We start from the raw sequence: 17,034 nt of genomic DNA on the forward strand, positions 1-17,034 counted from the left end.
GATTTCTATAGAGATAAAAGGGCATGCTCTAAACACAATCTTCATCACAAAGCATTGAGCTGCTTTTGCTTTAAAATATGATTATCCAAAAGGATTTTATAAAATCAGCTAAAAAAATACTGAGAGATTAAAAAATCGAGGCTATTTATCAGTCTAAAAGAATTGATAAAAAGTTGGTTCTCATCTGTTCATCTGAAAGCACTTTCAACTACAGTGATATTTATTATAATTTAAACTTCATTTTACTCTGATAAGTATTTAATATAAAAAGTGGGAAATGCTTTGGCTATATTTCTTTTCAATGACATACACATTTAAAAATCAAGCATGTTTTCAGAAACATCAAAACAACAATTTTCTTTTCTGGTGGAGCTGAGCTTATATGAATAGTTTCATTTTCTTCAAATAGCTTCTATAACTAAAAGTAAAAAAAAGTGAATGGCCTAACTACTGTGGCAGGATGCATGATCACCATTACTAGGCACAGGGGAAAATAAGGGAGTAAGTTTTACTGAAAGGTGAGAGGACAGCAAGAATGCACTCTGGCTACCAGAGAAGGAGTCCTTGAACAAAGCAATGGGAAACAGTGGATGAACACATGCAAAAACAAAAATAAATCCCACAAACTCAACACAACACAACAAAAAGAGAGGAAGAGACCTCTACTCAATGAGGACAGATCCCTGGGGTCAGTAGTAAACTGCCAAGAAATAATTAAACTGGGAGAGGCTAGACTACATGAGAAGACTTCCAGATTACATCACCAAGAGTTATACTTACTTTTCTTCTGTCTTCTCCACATCTCCCCACCAAGACTATTAGTAAAAGCGGATTTTAGGAGTCAATCTTAAGCATACAATGATTTAAGTGGCAATCAGTTTAGAACTTTTAGTTACTCAAATTTGAGTAATGCATTTAACTCTTAAAGGTGGAAAGGCTCTAGGCACTGTCTCCCCAAATATTTACTTAATTTTTATTATCAGTTCAGGCGTGTCCAGCTCTTTGTGACCCCATGGACTGCAGTATGCCAGGCCTCCCTGTCCATCACCAACTCCCGGAGTTTACTCAAAATTCAAATCCATTGAGTGGGGAATGCCAACCAACCATCTCATCCTCTGTCATCCCCTTCACCTCCCATCTTCAATCTGTCCAAGGATCAGGGTCTTTTCCAATGAGTCAGCTCTTCACATCAGGTGGTCAAAGTATTGGAGTTTCAGCTTCAGTATCAGTCCTTCCAATGAATATTCAGGACTGATTTCCTTTAGGATTGACTGGTTGGATCTCCTTGCTGTCCAAGGACTCTCAAGAGTCTTCTCCAACACCACAGTTCAAAAGCATCAATTCTTCAGGACTCAGCTTTCTTTATAGTCTAACTCTCACATCCATACATGACTATTGGAAAAAACACAGCTTTGACTAGACAGACTTTTGTTGGTAAAGTAACGTCTCTGTTTTTTAATATGCTGTCTAGGTTGGTCATAGCTTTTCTTTCAAGGAGCAAGCATCTCTTAATTTCATGACTGCAGTCACCACCCACAGTGATCCTGGAGCCCCAAAAAATAAAGTGTCTCACTGTTTCCATTATTTCCCCATCTATTTCCCATGAAGTGATGGGACTGGATGCCAGGATCTTAGTTTTGTGAATGTTGAGTTTTAAGCCAACTTTTTCACTCTCCTCTTTCGTCAAGAGGCTCTTTAGTTCTTCACTTTCTGCCATAAGGGTGGTGTCATCTGCGTATCTGATGTTATTGATATTTCTCCTGGCAATCTTGATTCCAGCTTGTGCTTCATTCAGCCTGGCATTTCTTATGATGTACTCTGCATATAAGTTAAATAAGCAGGGTGACAATATACAGCCTTGATGTACTCCTTTCCTGATTTGGAACCAGTCTGCTGTTCCATGTCCAATTCTAACTGTTGCTTCTTGACCCGCATACTGATTTCTCAGGAGCAGCAAACTCCAGCTCACCGGCAACAAGGAGCAGAACGATGTGGTGGAGGAAGATGGTGGAGCAGAAGGAGGTACACTCATCTTCTCCTGTGAGAATGCCAAAATTACAACTCGCTGCTGAAAACCATCGACTGGAAAATGTTGGATCCGACCACAAAAAGATACCCCACATCCAAGGACAAAGGAGAAGCCCCAGCAAGACAGTCAGAGGGGCGAAACTGCATTCAGAATCAAACCCCATACCCGCCAGAGACACTCAGAGGGTTCAAACAAACCTTGTGTGCACCAGGACCCAGAGACTCCACAGAGATTGAGCCAGAACTCTGTTTGAGCGTCTCCTGCAGAGGTACGGTCAGCAGTGGCCTGCCTCAGAGGCAGGGGCTCTGGGTGCAGCAGACCTGGGTATGACATAAGCCCTCAGCCATCAGAACTTAATAGGGCTGGGGAAATAGACTCTTAGAGAGCACAAAGAAAACCTTGTGTGCACCAGGACCCAGGAGAAAGGACCAGTGACCGCAAAAGAGACTGACACAGACTTGCCCGTGAGTGTCCAGGAGTCACCAGCAGAGGCATGGGTTGGCGGTGGCCTGCTGCAGGGTTGGGGGTATGCAGTGCAGCAGTGCATGCATGGGACCTTTTGAAGGAGGTCGCCATTATCTTCATTACCTCCACTATAGTTTGGCCTCAGGTCAAACAACAGGGAGGGAACACAGCCCTGCCTATCAACAGAAATTTGGGTTAAAGATTTACTGAGCACGGCCCCGCTCATCAGAACAAGACCTAGTTTCCCCTCAGTCAGTCTATCCCATTAGGAAGCTTCCATAAGCTTCTTATCCTTATCCATCAGAGAGCCAAGAGAATTAAAATCACAATCACAGAAAACTAATCAAACTGATCTCATGGACCACAGCCCTGTCTAACTCAATGAAACTATGAGGAGCCATGCCTTGTAGGGCCACCCAAGACAGACAGGTCGTGATGGAGAGTTCTGACAAAATGTGGTCCACTGGAGAAGGGAATGGCAAACCACTTATTATTCTTGCCTTGAGAACCCCATGGACAGTACAAAAAGGCAAAAAGATAGGACACTGAAAGATGAACTCCCCAGGTCGGTAGGTGTCCAATATGCTACTGTGCAGGGAGCTGCCCGTGAGAATGGGGTCCTTTGTCTGAAGGACACAGCTCTGGGAGCTGCCTCAGTCCTTGAGGGTTTGCATGCAAACATGGCTCTCTGTCCCACCACCCCAGAGATTAGGCGATTATTTACTGCAGACACCTGGAGTTCTGGACAAACTTCTCATGCACAGGGAAATGTTATCTGGTGTAAGAAATAATAACAGGGTGCCATTCCCATGCTCTCAAGATTTCTTGTGACTTTTTGTAAGATGTATAGGTCAACCAAGAAAAAAGTTAACTGTCTTGTCTTTCTTTCTCACGCTCTCCTGTATAAATATGAGATGCTGAATAAAGTCGTGGTCAGACCGCTTCCCTTTGTGGAGCCATGTCTGAAACTCTGGACCCCATCTTTGTTGTAGTATTCTTTGCTGTAGTATTCTTTCTCAGCCACGCCGTGCACGTTCTCGGGACCTGATCGACTTTGCCGGCTGGCTCCGGCACTACTGGAGATCAGTAGAGAAATAAGTTCAGAAAGAATGAAGAGACAGAGCCAAAGCTAAAACAACATCCAGTTGTGGATGTGACTGGTGATGGAAGTAAAGTCTGATGCTGTAAAGAACAATACTGCATAGAAACCTGGAATGTTAGGTCCATGAATCAAGGCAAGTTGGAAATGGTCAAACAGGAGATGGCAAGAGTGAACATCTACATTTTAGAAATCAGTGAACTAAAATGGACTGGAATAGGTGAACTTAACTCAGATGACCATTATATCTACTACTGTGGGCAAGAATCCCTGAGAAGAAATGGAGTAGCCATCATAGTCAACAAAAGAGTCCAAATTGTAGTACTTGGATGCAGTCTCAAAAACAACAGAATAATCTGTTCATTTCCAAGGCAAACCATTCAATATTACAGTAATCCAAGTTTATGCCCCAACCAATAATTTTTATTATAATGTCCCTTAATATTATACTTAAATAATAGAGACATAAAACTAAGTAGGTATAAACTACTTATGTTCAAGGTACTTATAAAGTTATAAAACCAATCTTTTAATTTATAAGTTAAATAGAAGACTATAAAGCCAATAAAACTTAAATTAACATTATTTGAATATGATGAACATTACTGTTTTGCTTAAACTAAATCTTTGTTCACTTCATCAATATGGTACTAACAGGAAATAGCCTTTTGAGTTTAGTATTCCTATACCAACTGGTATTGGTGAAAACTGAACTCTCTCACCAATTTCCTTTACTCAAACTACTATAAACTACTATCTGTTGTTGCCATTGTATTATTACTTGTTTTTCGCCTGACACGTATGTTGATACACAGTAAATTTATCCCTTTCTTTTCTTATGAAACCATGACAATTAGAATTAATATTATTCAGTGCCAACACGATTTTAAGTTGAAACACAAAGTTGGTTCCAATAACTGAGTGGCCATGAGACAGAATGTCAGATGATCCAGAGCAGACCTATCATTCTATTTTATATTTCTGAAAAGAAAATTTTAAAATTCTTGCAGACAGTTCAAAGTCTAGCCCTTTCCCACCATTTATTCTAGTAAACACCTAAATTCTTTTAACAGAAAGTAGTATTAGCCACTTCACAATCAAAAATAAAAGCTAAATAACTGAAGAATAAGTGTGATCAAAGTACAAATCAATTAAACTTTGAAAAAATCTTCAACTTCACTCATAATAGAGAAATGCATATCAAATTTATATTAAGAGATTATTTCTCAGCTATCCAATAGGCAAAAAGAAAAAACTGACAACACGTATCTACTGATTAGGCCATAGGGGAAAAAGATTCACACATCACTTACCAATTCTTGTAATCTAAGAAATCCAGGTAAAAGGTTTGCTTCCATATCTCTTAGATACTCGGCTTTATCCAGAACCTTGTTTAAAAAACCACAGTGTCAAAATCAATTTTAAAAGTCCTTTCACAAAACATTTACATAATTCAAGATTTGAACCTTCCATGTTAAAAAATGTGACATGAATTAATATTTTAAAGAGTATTAAAATTTATGGAAGACATTTCAAATAGGTCAATAAGTCTACTAACATGTTTTAACCCAAATTTTAGAGAGTAAGTCATAATTACACTTAAAAAGGTTTTAAAGATAAACTATCAAAAAGACAGTGAATTAGGATGTTAAGGACCTTTTCTTATAAGTATACAGGAAATAAAACTACATGCATTTTTATGTCACTTAATAAAAGATAAATGTCTACCACATACCAATAATTACAAAGCTTTCTGACCCGAGAGATAGAAGAAAATTCTAAATTTCAATATGTAAAACTTTACTTGCTTGAACTTTGTAAATGCATGCTAAACCCTTTAGCTAGAAAACCAAACGTGAAGAAAGATTAAATTTTTGTTCAGTGTTATGATAATACTACTGGGATTATAATTATAATCATTTACATTAGGAATAAAATTAAAATTCAGAAAATATAATATTATTTCCCTGAATAATCCAAAATGTTTTATATCTGTTTTGCTGATTAATAGGCAGCTTGAAACAATGTACGAGAGTAATCAACTTAAGATATTTCATTCCTAATTCATTTAGACAAAATAAAACTAAAGTTATTTACTGCTAAAAAGAAACAAATTAGTTTCTCAACTATGTATTCTCAATATGCAATTTTCCCATCAATTTCCATTTAAAACTCTCTAATACAGCACACAGATTAATTCAAATAAATTGGTCCATTTGTATGCCCATTTTAATTCAAAACACAAAGCTGAAGCAGTAATAGTTCATTCTTCTAACTTAATATAATTAACCCATTGTAATTAATGGTTTGATAGTATTTTAATAAATGATACTTCTTTAAAAGCAATTATCAAATAACTAATACTCAAAGAAGTTAAAATTTTAATTCAATTCAAACATTTTTAAAAGTAATTTACATGAAAGTAATCTAATAGACTTGATTTGTAAGGATGTTTACTAACTAGAAAACATTCTCAAACATCTTTCTGCATTATTTCCTAAGTGCTGAAGCTTACCAATTCATATATTAAATAACTGCATATTCTACAAAATTACTCTAAATGTTCTACACTAAACACCTACAAACTTTTTCACCTTTAATGTTTAGTCATCTAACAAACAACATTGAATGCCTACACTGATCCATGAGGCCTGAAAAAGGAGTTGGGTCCTACTGATTCCTCATGGCTCCTCACAGAATATTGATCCCTCCTCCTCCCTGAAGACACAGCTTTGAAACTCTACCTGTTGGAGTTATCCAACACTCTGGGGTCTTTCTTCCTTGTTCTTTAAATGTTACAGTTTCTGACTATCATGTTTCTAACATAACTCCTATATTTTTTGCATATTTAAAAATCTACATAAATGACTTCCTTCTGATATGGTAGACTATTTATTTTCTTAAATCCCTCTCTCCTCCAATGATCTTGTCGCCTATCCTACCCAGTGAAAGATCAGCTTATATTCTGTATCACTGGCTTTTGAAGTGTGATCTGTAGGCCCCTTTAAGGTGAGGGCAGGGGGGTGTGCTGTTTCTGATCCTCTATCAGGAGGTTGGTGAGGTCAAAACTATTTTCATAATAATACTAAAATTTTATATGCCTTCTTCTACCATGGTGATATTTGTACTAATGTTAAAAAGAAGCAACTGTGGGTTAAATTTAAGTAGCCTTAGCATAAATCAAGGTAATGGTGCCAAACTATTCTAGCAGTTGTTAATTCTTTACTATGTACTTACTCTAAGATGGAGCAGATGTACTTTTTCCTATTCCTCCTAAGTTAAATTAAGAATCTTGAGTATTACACACAAAACAAATAAGGCTCTGAAAGGTGGAAAGAAGGCAAACTAGCTAGGGACCTCAGGACCAGAAGAATGACAACTCACTTCGGAGGGTGAATTGTCTAAGTTATTTTCTTGCCTCATGTGTAGAGCTGAAGAAGCCTACAACACAGAAAGGCCAAGGAGAAGAGACCAAAAGCACTCCAACAAAAGCCTACTTTTTCTAGTCAAAGGTCCAAGAAAGGAGAAGCCTAGAGAGACTTCCAAGACTATTCACTATCTAAGTTTTATTTGTACATCAATGATACCTTCTGTCTCCTAATTTCTTCACTAACTCAATACTGGAACACCACAGTACTCAGTCACTGGACTCAACACTTTTCTAACTCTGCTGGTGACCTAATCCTATCTTGCGGCTTCAAGTATACGCTCAGAAACCCAAAATGGTATTTCCACGTTGGACCTCTTTTGACCTCAGACACCAAGTGTTCAAGTGCCAACTCAACATCTCTACTTGGACTTTACATGCCCAAAACCAAATTCCTCAGGACTTTTCCCCCCAGCAAGACCCCACCTGCTGTAGTTTTCTTCACTCAGATCATGACAAGGTCATTCCTTCAGCTGCACAAAAACTTCGTAACTAGTTGTATCAGTTTCCTAGGGCTGCCATAACAAAATAAGGCAAACAGAGTGGTTTAAGAGAAACTTATTATCTCACAGTTGTGGAGGCTGTAACTATCAGATCAAGCAAGGCCATGCTTTCTGTGAAGGTGCTAGAGAAGGAGGTGTATCAGGTCTCTCTTCTAGCTCCTGATAATTCCTTGCCTTGTGGCAACATACTAAAGTATGTGGCATTCTCCCTGTGCGCATCCCTGTCTCTACATTTCTTCTTTTTCACTAGGACATCAGTCATATTGGATGAGGGGCCCAATCTTCTAGTATGACCTCAATTTAACTAGAACCACAATGATCTCATTTACAAATAGGGTCATATTTTGAGGTTCTAGGGGCTAGAACTTCAACATACTTTTTGGAGGAAACTTCAACAACTTCTCGGAGGAAACAAATCAACCCATAACACTAGTCTGCATGCTTCTATCTTGTACTTTTTCTTTCTCAGCATTACCCCTCTCCCCTCTTACTTAACTAATCCAGCCAAAATGGCCTTCTTGATACTCCAATCTCTGTATGCTCACATAAATCTCTCTGCTTGGAATACTCCTTTTTTTTTTAAGATATTTTCATGGCTTGCCCCTTACTTCCGTCCAGTTTCAGGTCTGTTATCATTATCTCAGTGAGATCTTCTCTGCCCTTCTCACTTAGAAAATAACTATTCCCCCCACCCCCCACCCCCACAGCTGATTCTGCCTTACTCTAATGTACCACATCCAACATACTACATATTAACTTGCTTATTATCTACCTTTTCCAATTAGATTATAAGCCCCAAGTGGGCGAAGACTCTTTTGTCCCTGTTCTATCTCCAGTATCTAAAACAGTGCCTGGGATATTTGCATAAATAAATGAACAAAATTAAAAAGTGGAAGGAACTGTTTTATACATTTAAAGATGTAAGAAGGCATAAAACTCAGTCCTTTCAATGAGTTTATAACTTAGCTGCTATGAAACGGTATTATATTAAAATTTAATTTCAATTTCAGAGATAATCATTTTTAAAGTAAGATTAAAGTATTATAAAAAATTCACTAACATAAAGCACATTATATACTTTCAGTTGTCTGCTAATTATTTTCAAATTGATGTAACAAGTTAAACTCAAACTAAGTCAATCTAAAATCAAATGATTCATCTTCCCCAGACGTACCCCATACACAATTGACAAATTTGACCTTTGCTGTCTCTTACATTTATTCTTTTCTGCATTTTCTACCCCAACTCTAATCCAGGCCCAAACTGCCTCTAATGAAAACAGTTACAAGAGCCTCAAAAGAGTCTAGCCTACGTCTTTCAATTCCCTCCAATCTATCTATTCAACATGCCTTCAGAGCAATTTTCCTAAAGCATGTTTGTTGCTCTACATCTTCCTCTCACTGAATAGGAAACGAAATAAGGCACATTAGTATGGTTTTCAAGACACTCCATGATCTACCCCTCCCACTTTTCTAGTCTTCTTTGTCTTCCCTCATATTTTATAACCCACAAAGACCAGAGTATTTGGTATTCCCTAGGCTCCATTCCCATCTACATGCCTTTGCCTAATTCCCTCCATCTTAAATTTCTCTTCTTTATTTTCTTTCTACTAACACCCTAATCATATTTTTAGCTCCATCTCAGATGTTATCACCTTATAAGGCTGTACCAGATGTACCTGGATCAGTGCTTTGCCTATCAATGTTATCACTAATCACATTCTACATGTAGTCATATATGAGTATATCATAACTCTTCTACTAAAACTGAAGCTCCCTTTAGATAAGAACTACATCTATAGACTCATAGACATAGAAAACAAACCAGTGGTTACCAGTGGGCACAGGGAATGAGGAAGGGGCAACATAAGGGCAGAAGATTAAGAGGTACAAACTACTACATATAAAATAAATAAGCTACAAGGATACATTGTAGAGCACAGAAAATATAGTGAATGTTTTATAATAACTATAAATGGAGTCAGTTCAGTTCAATCGCTCAGTTGTGCCCAACTCCTTGCGACCCCATGAATCGCAGCACGCCAGGCCTCCCTGTCCGAATCAATGTTTCAGGTGTACTACACTGTACACCTGAAACATATATTATATTGCACATCAACTATACATACCTCAATTGAAAAACTATACCTCAGTTTAAAAAAAGAAATATATCAGTTTTTATATCACATAAGCACCTTATACAATGCACTGTACCTAACAGATCTCAAAAAAAAAAAAAAATGGAAACTGATTTCATAGATCAGTTTTCAAGTAAGAGATGATATAATGAAATTAAATTACTTACAATATATACAGTCTGATCCTTGAGATTTTCAGCTTCAGTTATTCGTTTAAATAAGCGAACAAAGTCATTAAATATTTCACAGGTTATGTGAGTAGAACATTCACTCTCTGAAGAACTAAGATGATTCAATTTGTTTAAAATTTGTTCCAAAAGCAGTCTCAAGGTAAAGCACTCAACACAATTCACAAAGACATGTGGAAGCTGAAAACAAAAACAAAAAGTGTAAATACAAAACACACAAACACAATAATGGCTTTGCTGGATATCCCGTTTGCCCTTCTAAATCTGTACCCCACCATTCTCCAAACTGCTCTGTGCCCCCCGAGGTTGACCACTACAGACTGCATCGCTCAGACTCCAGTTTTTCTGGATCTAGTGGATTCAGTCAATGGGAAGAACCAGTAGACAGACGAAGAATGGTGAGAGAAAAAAACTGAGTATTCCCTTGACTCCCTCTCCCATCCCTCAGTGGCCCAGAGCTTGACAGAGGCCCCATCTTCTCCTAAAGGCCGAGATGGGCAGCCCCTTGTCACAGATTACACCTCTTGCTGGGGCCTTTACACTTCCTTCTGATGGTCCATTTAAGTCTGAGGGAGCTACAGGCTCTCAGCACATCACCATCCCTTACTGGTTCCCTTAACATTTCTTCAACCTTTGTAAAACAGTCCCTCCATTAAACTCACTTCAATTATTTGAGTTTTCATTTGTTTCCAACAGGGATTCAAAGAAAACTTGTAATTTCTTCTAAAGAATTCATAAAAAGAACCCCAAGGACATGTGAATGTTAAAATTCTTAGTAAGAATTTATTTATAATTTTAAGATAATATTTTTAATGATGGACACACCTAGATTTAAGAAAATGCTAATTAAAATTAAGAGTTAGAAACCACAGTAATCCACCTGTGAGGATTGAGAATGAACTTTTCATTTAAAGAACTACCAAAATGGAAGTTAACTCCAGAAGCAATGAAGAAACAAAAGACTTACAAATATAGTCTGTTCTCAAAATGAAATCACAAAGCAGTACTGATCGCTCAGAGGCATGGCACCTGTAACTATTTGTGGTCTTCCCTGGTGGCTCAGTGGTAAAGAACCCACCTGACAATGCAGGAGAGGCAGGTTCAATCCCTGGGTTGAAAAGATCCCGACTAAGGAAATGGCAACCCACTCCAGTATTCTTGCCTGGAAAATTCCATGGAGTGAGGAGCCTGGCAGGCTACAGTCCATGGGGTCCCAAAAGAGTCAGACACGACTTAGCGACTAAACAACATAACCAGTTTTAGTGATGCTCTATAAATCTCACACAATAAAGATTTTCTTTTCCAGAGGAACACTATAAGTAAGGCTACAATATATTTACCTAGGCACAATTTCACCAGCATTTTCTGAACATCCTTTACCCCCACTCCTTTATGAACTAGAGTCCACACTATCTCTGTTATGAGTAACTGTCTTGCTTACTGCTATCTGTGTGCCATCTATGGCCTTTAACGGCAACATATCCTAAACGTCTCTTTGTAAATTTGTATGAAAAGTCGTGATAATCATTATTTATTACAATGATCAACTAGCAGCAAAAATCATGATACATTAAAAAATGAAATACAGTCCTTAAATATGGAACTTTTGTATTAAATTTTCATGCTTTTATTCAAAATACATTGTTTTTGGACACCTCCTACATGGACTTACAAACACAAATGCCTGAGCCAGGACCGTGCACACTCAAGGGTAGGACAGGTGGAGAGAGTGAGTGTAAGAAAGTGATTCCAAGCAGAGGGAGCAGTGTATGCCCAGGGTTCAAAGTAAGAAACAGCAAGAACTGTCAATACTCCAGTATGCCACACAAAACACACAAACTGTGAGCTAAAGTTGAGACCAGGAATAGCAAACAACAGTCTTTTGATATATAAAGCTGTATGAGAACACAGCTAAGTCCATTCAGATAGATACTGTCCACAGCTGCTTTCTTACTGAGGAGGAGTTGAGAGGTAGTAATAGAAAGTACCTGGCCCACAAGTCTAAAATATTTACTATCTGGCCATTAAAGAAAAAGTTTGCCCATCCCTGGTTTAGGATACGAAATGAGGTGTGGCAATAATCATGAGTAATAGCATCTAACCTCTACTGAGTGCTTACTATACACTAAGTATTGTGGTAAGTACTTGTCATATATTAACTCACTAAATTCTCACAAAAATTCCAAATGTCGTCGCTATTAGCCCCACTTTTCAGATGGGGAGAGCACTAAGGGGTGAACCTAGAAGAGGAACATGAGCCTGCTAGATTCTGTCTCAAATTCTTAGGCATTACATTATGAAAGATAAACTGAATTCTGCTCACGAAGGGTCTTATATACCAAGCAAAACACCTGAACATTTTGCTGAAGATCTTATTTAAGATTTTCATGGACTAGCTGCAGGGTGAAGAACAGACTGCTCTTAGAAAACTGTTGTGGAAATAAACGAAACAAACACAATAAATGAAACTCAGCAGCAATGGCTATGATTAAAGCTACACGGAGTCAAGATATTAATGACACAGAATCCACAGAACACATTTACTGTTCAATTTACTGACAGAGTGAGGACAAAGAAAAGATTAAAAAATAAATTAGACAAACGTAAGTTTAAACTAAACATCTCCCAGATCCCTTCCATTTCTAGGAGTCTACAAATAAAAATCAATTAACACTGAGCTTGGGGTAATCTTACCTCTAAACTTCTCAACAAAGTTTGTGTTACATAGGTCTTTCCACTGGCAGTATGTCCATAAATAAAAATAGACGGAAAGCTGAAATGATGTCTCTAGGGGAAAAAAGGCAAATATCAATCTGCACACACAAAACATAAAATAAACATTTATCAACTTCTGAAAAAGTTTTACATGATAAATTAATCCAAATTTTTTCAATAGTGAGCATTTAGTGAATTCATCATTACACTTTAAACTTACTTAAATTCAACTCTGCTTTTTCTCAAAATTCCTGGAAAAATCATATTTGGCCTATGTATTATACATGACATTACTTTCTCTCTCTCTATATATATATATGCTGCTGCTAAGTCACTTCAGTCGTGTCCGACTCTGTGCGACCCCATAGCGGGCAGCCCACCAGGCTCCCCCGTCCCTGGGATTCTCCAGGCAAGAACACTGGAGTGGGTTGCCATTTCCTTCTCCAATGCATGAAAGTGAAAAGTCAAAGTGAAGTCGCTCAGTCGTGTCCTACTCTTAGCGACCCCAGGGACTGCAGCCTACCAGGCTCCTCTGTCCATGGGATTTTCAGGCAAGAGTACTGGAGTGGGGTGCCATTGCCTTCTCCGCTCGATATACATATATATATATATATATACATATATATATACATACACTTAAATCTTTTATTATTATACAGGTGTATATATATATATGCACTTGTATTTTCAAATTTATGGGAGATTTAACAGATTTTTTAAGAACAATTCTGATCATACTTCTTTTTCTTAGCTCTTTTTTATAGAATCTAAGTTCATAGGCTGCAACTTCACTGTACATTTTTTTTTTTCCACTGTACATTTTAAAGCTCTGAAACTAAGCATACAGAATCACAGGGCCAGAATTTCAAGAATCCTCTGCTCTAAGGAAAACTTACAGAATACTTTTGAATTATGTATACTACATTTACCCTGGCCTAAATGTATACATATCATCATCATTGTTTTCAACAATCAAATCTACACAGCATACATTTCAACATCTATTCCCAAGATTCTCCTGCAGTACATTATGAGTTAGCAGCCTAGAGAAAAGTAAAAAGTGTCAAACATCTCTCTGTGGTCTGGTCAATATTACAAATATGCTTCATTCATTCAATGAACATTTATTAGACAACAATTAAATGCTGGAAACCATGATGCACTAAGGAGTACAAAAATCAGAGACAAAATATGTTTTGAGAGAATTCACATACACTTAAAAAATAATTACAAGAAAATTGGGTGACAATTCAATTTCCATGAAAAAGTAGAGTCTCTATGATCACCATCTACCACTACAACAGTACAGTTGACCCTTGAACAACACAGGTTTTGAACTTCCTGGGTTCACCTATACACGGATTTTTTTCAATAAATATGTGGAAAAAATTCTGCAGATTTGCAACAATTTGAAAAAACTCACAGAAGAACCACATAGCCTAAAAATATAGAAAAAATTAAGAAAAATTAGACATGCCATGAAGCATAAAATATATATAGATAATAGTATACCCTTACAAAGTCATAAGGTGAGGGATATTTAATATAAAATTAATAATGTATTAGTTTTGTTTTATAACTTGGCTTTCAAAGGATTACAGTACCATACAGTATGTCTGTGTTTCCCAGCCTCTCCCTTCCTTCTCTCCCTCTCCCCCTTTTCTCCATCCTTCTTCCTTCTACTATGTATAAAAAGCCCAATGCTTTGCATTATTAACACAATACTGATGTACATACTGACACACAATTCATCTTGTAGACAACGTAAACTTAAGGCATTGATAAACTCAGTTTAGTACTGTGAATGTATTTCTCTTTATTATGGTTTTCTTAATATTTCCTTTTCTGAAGCTTACTTCATTGTAAATAAGTACAAAATATTATACATATAATACACAAAATATGTGTTAGTTGACTGTTTATCTGTAAGACTATTAGCAGCTAAGTTTTGGGGGAGTCAAAAGTTATACACTGATTTTACACTACACAGGGGGTCTGCTGCTGCTACTAAGTCACTTCAGTCGTGTCCGACTCTGTGTGACCCCATAGAGGGCAGCCCACCAGGCTCCCCCGTCCCTGGGATTCTCCAGGCAAGAATACTGGAGTGGGTTGCCATTTCCTTCTCCAATGCATGAAAGTGAGAAGTGAAAGTGAAGTCGCTCAGTCGTGTCCGACTCTTATGGACCTCATGGACTGCAGCCTACCAGGCTCCTCAGTCCATTAGATTTTCCAGGCAAGAGTACTGGAGTGGGGTGCCATTGCCTTCTCCACATAGGGGGTCAGCACCCCTAATTTCCACATTGTTCAAGGGTCAACTGTAGTCACAGACATTTATTACATTCTAGGCACCAAGTTACAAATTTCCTTTTTCCAAGACAAATGAAGAACTCAGTTTATACAGGAAAATATTAATGGTAAGTGCCTATGGCAATAGCAGCCCAATAAACTAAAAATGGATGTTCTAATTCATGGATTATTTTCTTAAGTTTATACATAAGCATCTTGCATATTAACTAGCTCAAAAATTCTGTCTCAAGAACTAAATGCAAGCTTTCTGAGCATCTCTGCTATCCAAATACTATATTTCACCTTGAAGAGAAGCTCAAGATATTTATTAGGACACTTTTTCAAGCTACACTGAAATTCTTGTTCTTTGGAATCCTGCCATACTTGTCTGCATCCAAAAGGTGTTTAATAATACTCCAGCTTACATCATTTTTTCTAGTGTTACCCAGAATTGAACTCTTGCACTGTTATTTAACTTTTCACCTTCATAAATCTAACATAAACTAGTAATTCTGGATGTGGCACTGTGCCTGGAACAGAAAAGGTGCTCAATAACAATCTCCTGAATACATAAATGAGTCTGCTTAGAAATATGAACCAGTTTTTTTTTTTTTTTTACAAATCTTTGCATCTCCCACATGCACCACACCTTACAGAAAAGTGCTATTAAAACTGTTAAACATGATTTGTTTCTCTGATCTATACCAAATTGATACTACTCATCTCTATTTGCCAACATTCATTTTCAGGAGCACCACTTCTGTTTGGAGAGATCTGGGTCTGTTAACTCCAGGGAATGAATGCATGAGGTATAACCAAGAAAATGTTTCAGTGATAATATGGGTAACTACGATTAACTAGAATATTGACTGAGGATGCAGTCATTGACATCTTCCCTAACTAATGCGCCCCTTTAGGAGGCTGGTACTTTTCCACTAACACTTCACAGGCCACCCTAGGCTGCCAACCGGGTAGTTGGATGAAAGCAGTACTCAAGAAAAACCTGAGGCGTAGGGGGAGAACATGAGTATGACTCTAAATTCTCATTTACTCTCCTTCAGATGAGATCCGAATCTGGTTAATTCCAAGTCTCATTCATGAATCTGAAGCAAAGGCTCACTAAAGGCCACCAGAATATAATTAAAAAGTAGATTAAAGTATTCAATTGATGAATGCAAGCTCCTACGGAAAGGACTCCCTAGTGGTGTTCATCCAGAGGAAACTTAACCTCTTCTCTTAGGCATCACCCGAACTGCTAGTCAAGAAGGCAAGACTACACCTCTTCTGTGCTTTAATAACGTTGGAAAAGCCGTTGACGTTTTAAACCAGATGCACAACGATGGACCTTACTGGCCTTCCCAGCAATCACCCATCCACACAGGACTTAGAGCAACCACCTCACTGAAATAGGGCGGGGGGCGGGGGATTCAGATTTGAATAAGTAACACTGTGCAAACACACCTGCTGGATAAAATCCTATACAGCTGGGGTAAGAAGCAACTTTGAGTTGCTGCTCTGTATTAACGCTCTCTCAAAACTGACGTGTGTAAGAAAACATGCCTGGGTCAACGAGCCCTAGTTAGCGGGCCAGAAGTTACTTTAGGTGAGGAGTGGGACAGACCTATCTATCCCCTATCTAAACGCAAACATTGCCTATGGCCCCTCAATTCATACGAAAATTTAAAAATTAGAAACTGTCGCAAGACCGTGAAATTCTTTGCCTCTGGGATTTAGAAGAGAAAAGATAGCTGGACCACAATACCTCTCCAAACAGGGACTGCAAGGTGGACACTTGGGATTCGCGACAAAGCACCATATTTTCCAGGTGAGGCATTCTGGCAGAGGACAGAGAAGCCCGTGGCCAGCGCCGGATCCAACAGCCTAGCTTCACCTACACCACGGTCTCCACGCTCCCGCCGGAAACCGGACTCGCGGGCTTCTGGGAGGAGCCGGCGTGTCCGAGCGTCGGCGTGACGTCAGCGCGCAAGAGGAGCGTCGACCCCTCCCTAGTCTTTCAAGGCCCGAGGCTGTAGGGCTTTGGCGCCACCGAGGGGCTGTTCCGCTCATATTTTCTTGTGGTGGGCATCTAGGCCTGTGGTCTTTGCGACCTAGAAGTCGAAAGAACGAACAGAGGCAGTGCTGAAAGGAGCTGAGGGGGCCCCCGCAGGCTCCCAGTAAGCAGAGA

The 17,034-nt window shown here is 38.3% G+C and overlaps 1 protein-coding gene across 2 annotated transcripts in view; it reads right to left on the reverse strand.

Annotated features, from left to right (window-relative positions):
* ORC5 (origin recognition complex subunit 5) overlaps positions 1–16,780 on the reverse strand; it is an 88,128-nt gene extending 71,348 nt beyond the window's left edge. Inside the window, exons 1-4 of one of the 2 annotated variants that reach the window (XM_059885586.1) lie at positions 16,612–16,780; positions 12,543–12,635; positions 9,828–10,028; positions 4,907–4,981 (exon numbers count right to left, since the gene is read on the reverse strand). In XM_059885586.1, coding sequence (XP_059741569.1) covers positions 4,907–4,981; positions 9,828–10,028; positions 12,543–12,635; positions 16,612–16,683 — 441 coding nt within the window. In that variant the 5' untranslated portion in view covers positions 16,684–16,780. The remainder of the gene's footprint in view (positions 1–4,906; positions 4,982–9,827; positions 10,029–12,542; positions 12,636–16,611) is intronic. The other variant, NM_001099704.1, reaches the window with a different exon arrangement.
* Positions 16,781–17,034: the final 254 nt, after the last annotated feature.

This window comes from Bos taurus, chromosome 4, assembly GCF_002263795.3.
Source record: "Bos taurus isolate L1 Dominette 01449 registration number 42190680 breed Hereford chromosome 4, ARS-UCD2.0, whole genome shotgun sequence".
Lineage (NCBI taxonomy): Eukaryota > Metazoa > Chordata > Mammalia > Artiodactyla > Bovidae > Bos > Bos taurus.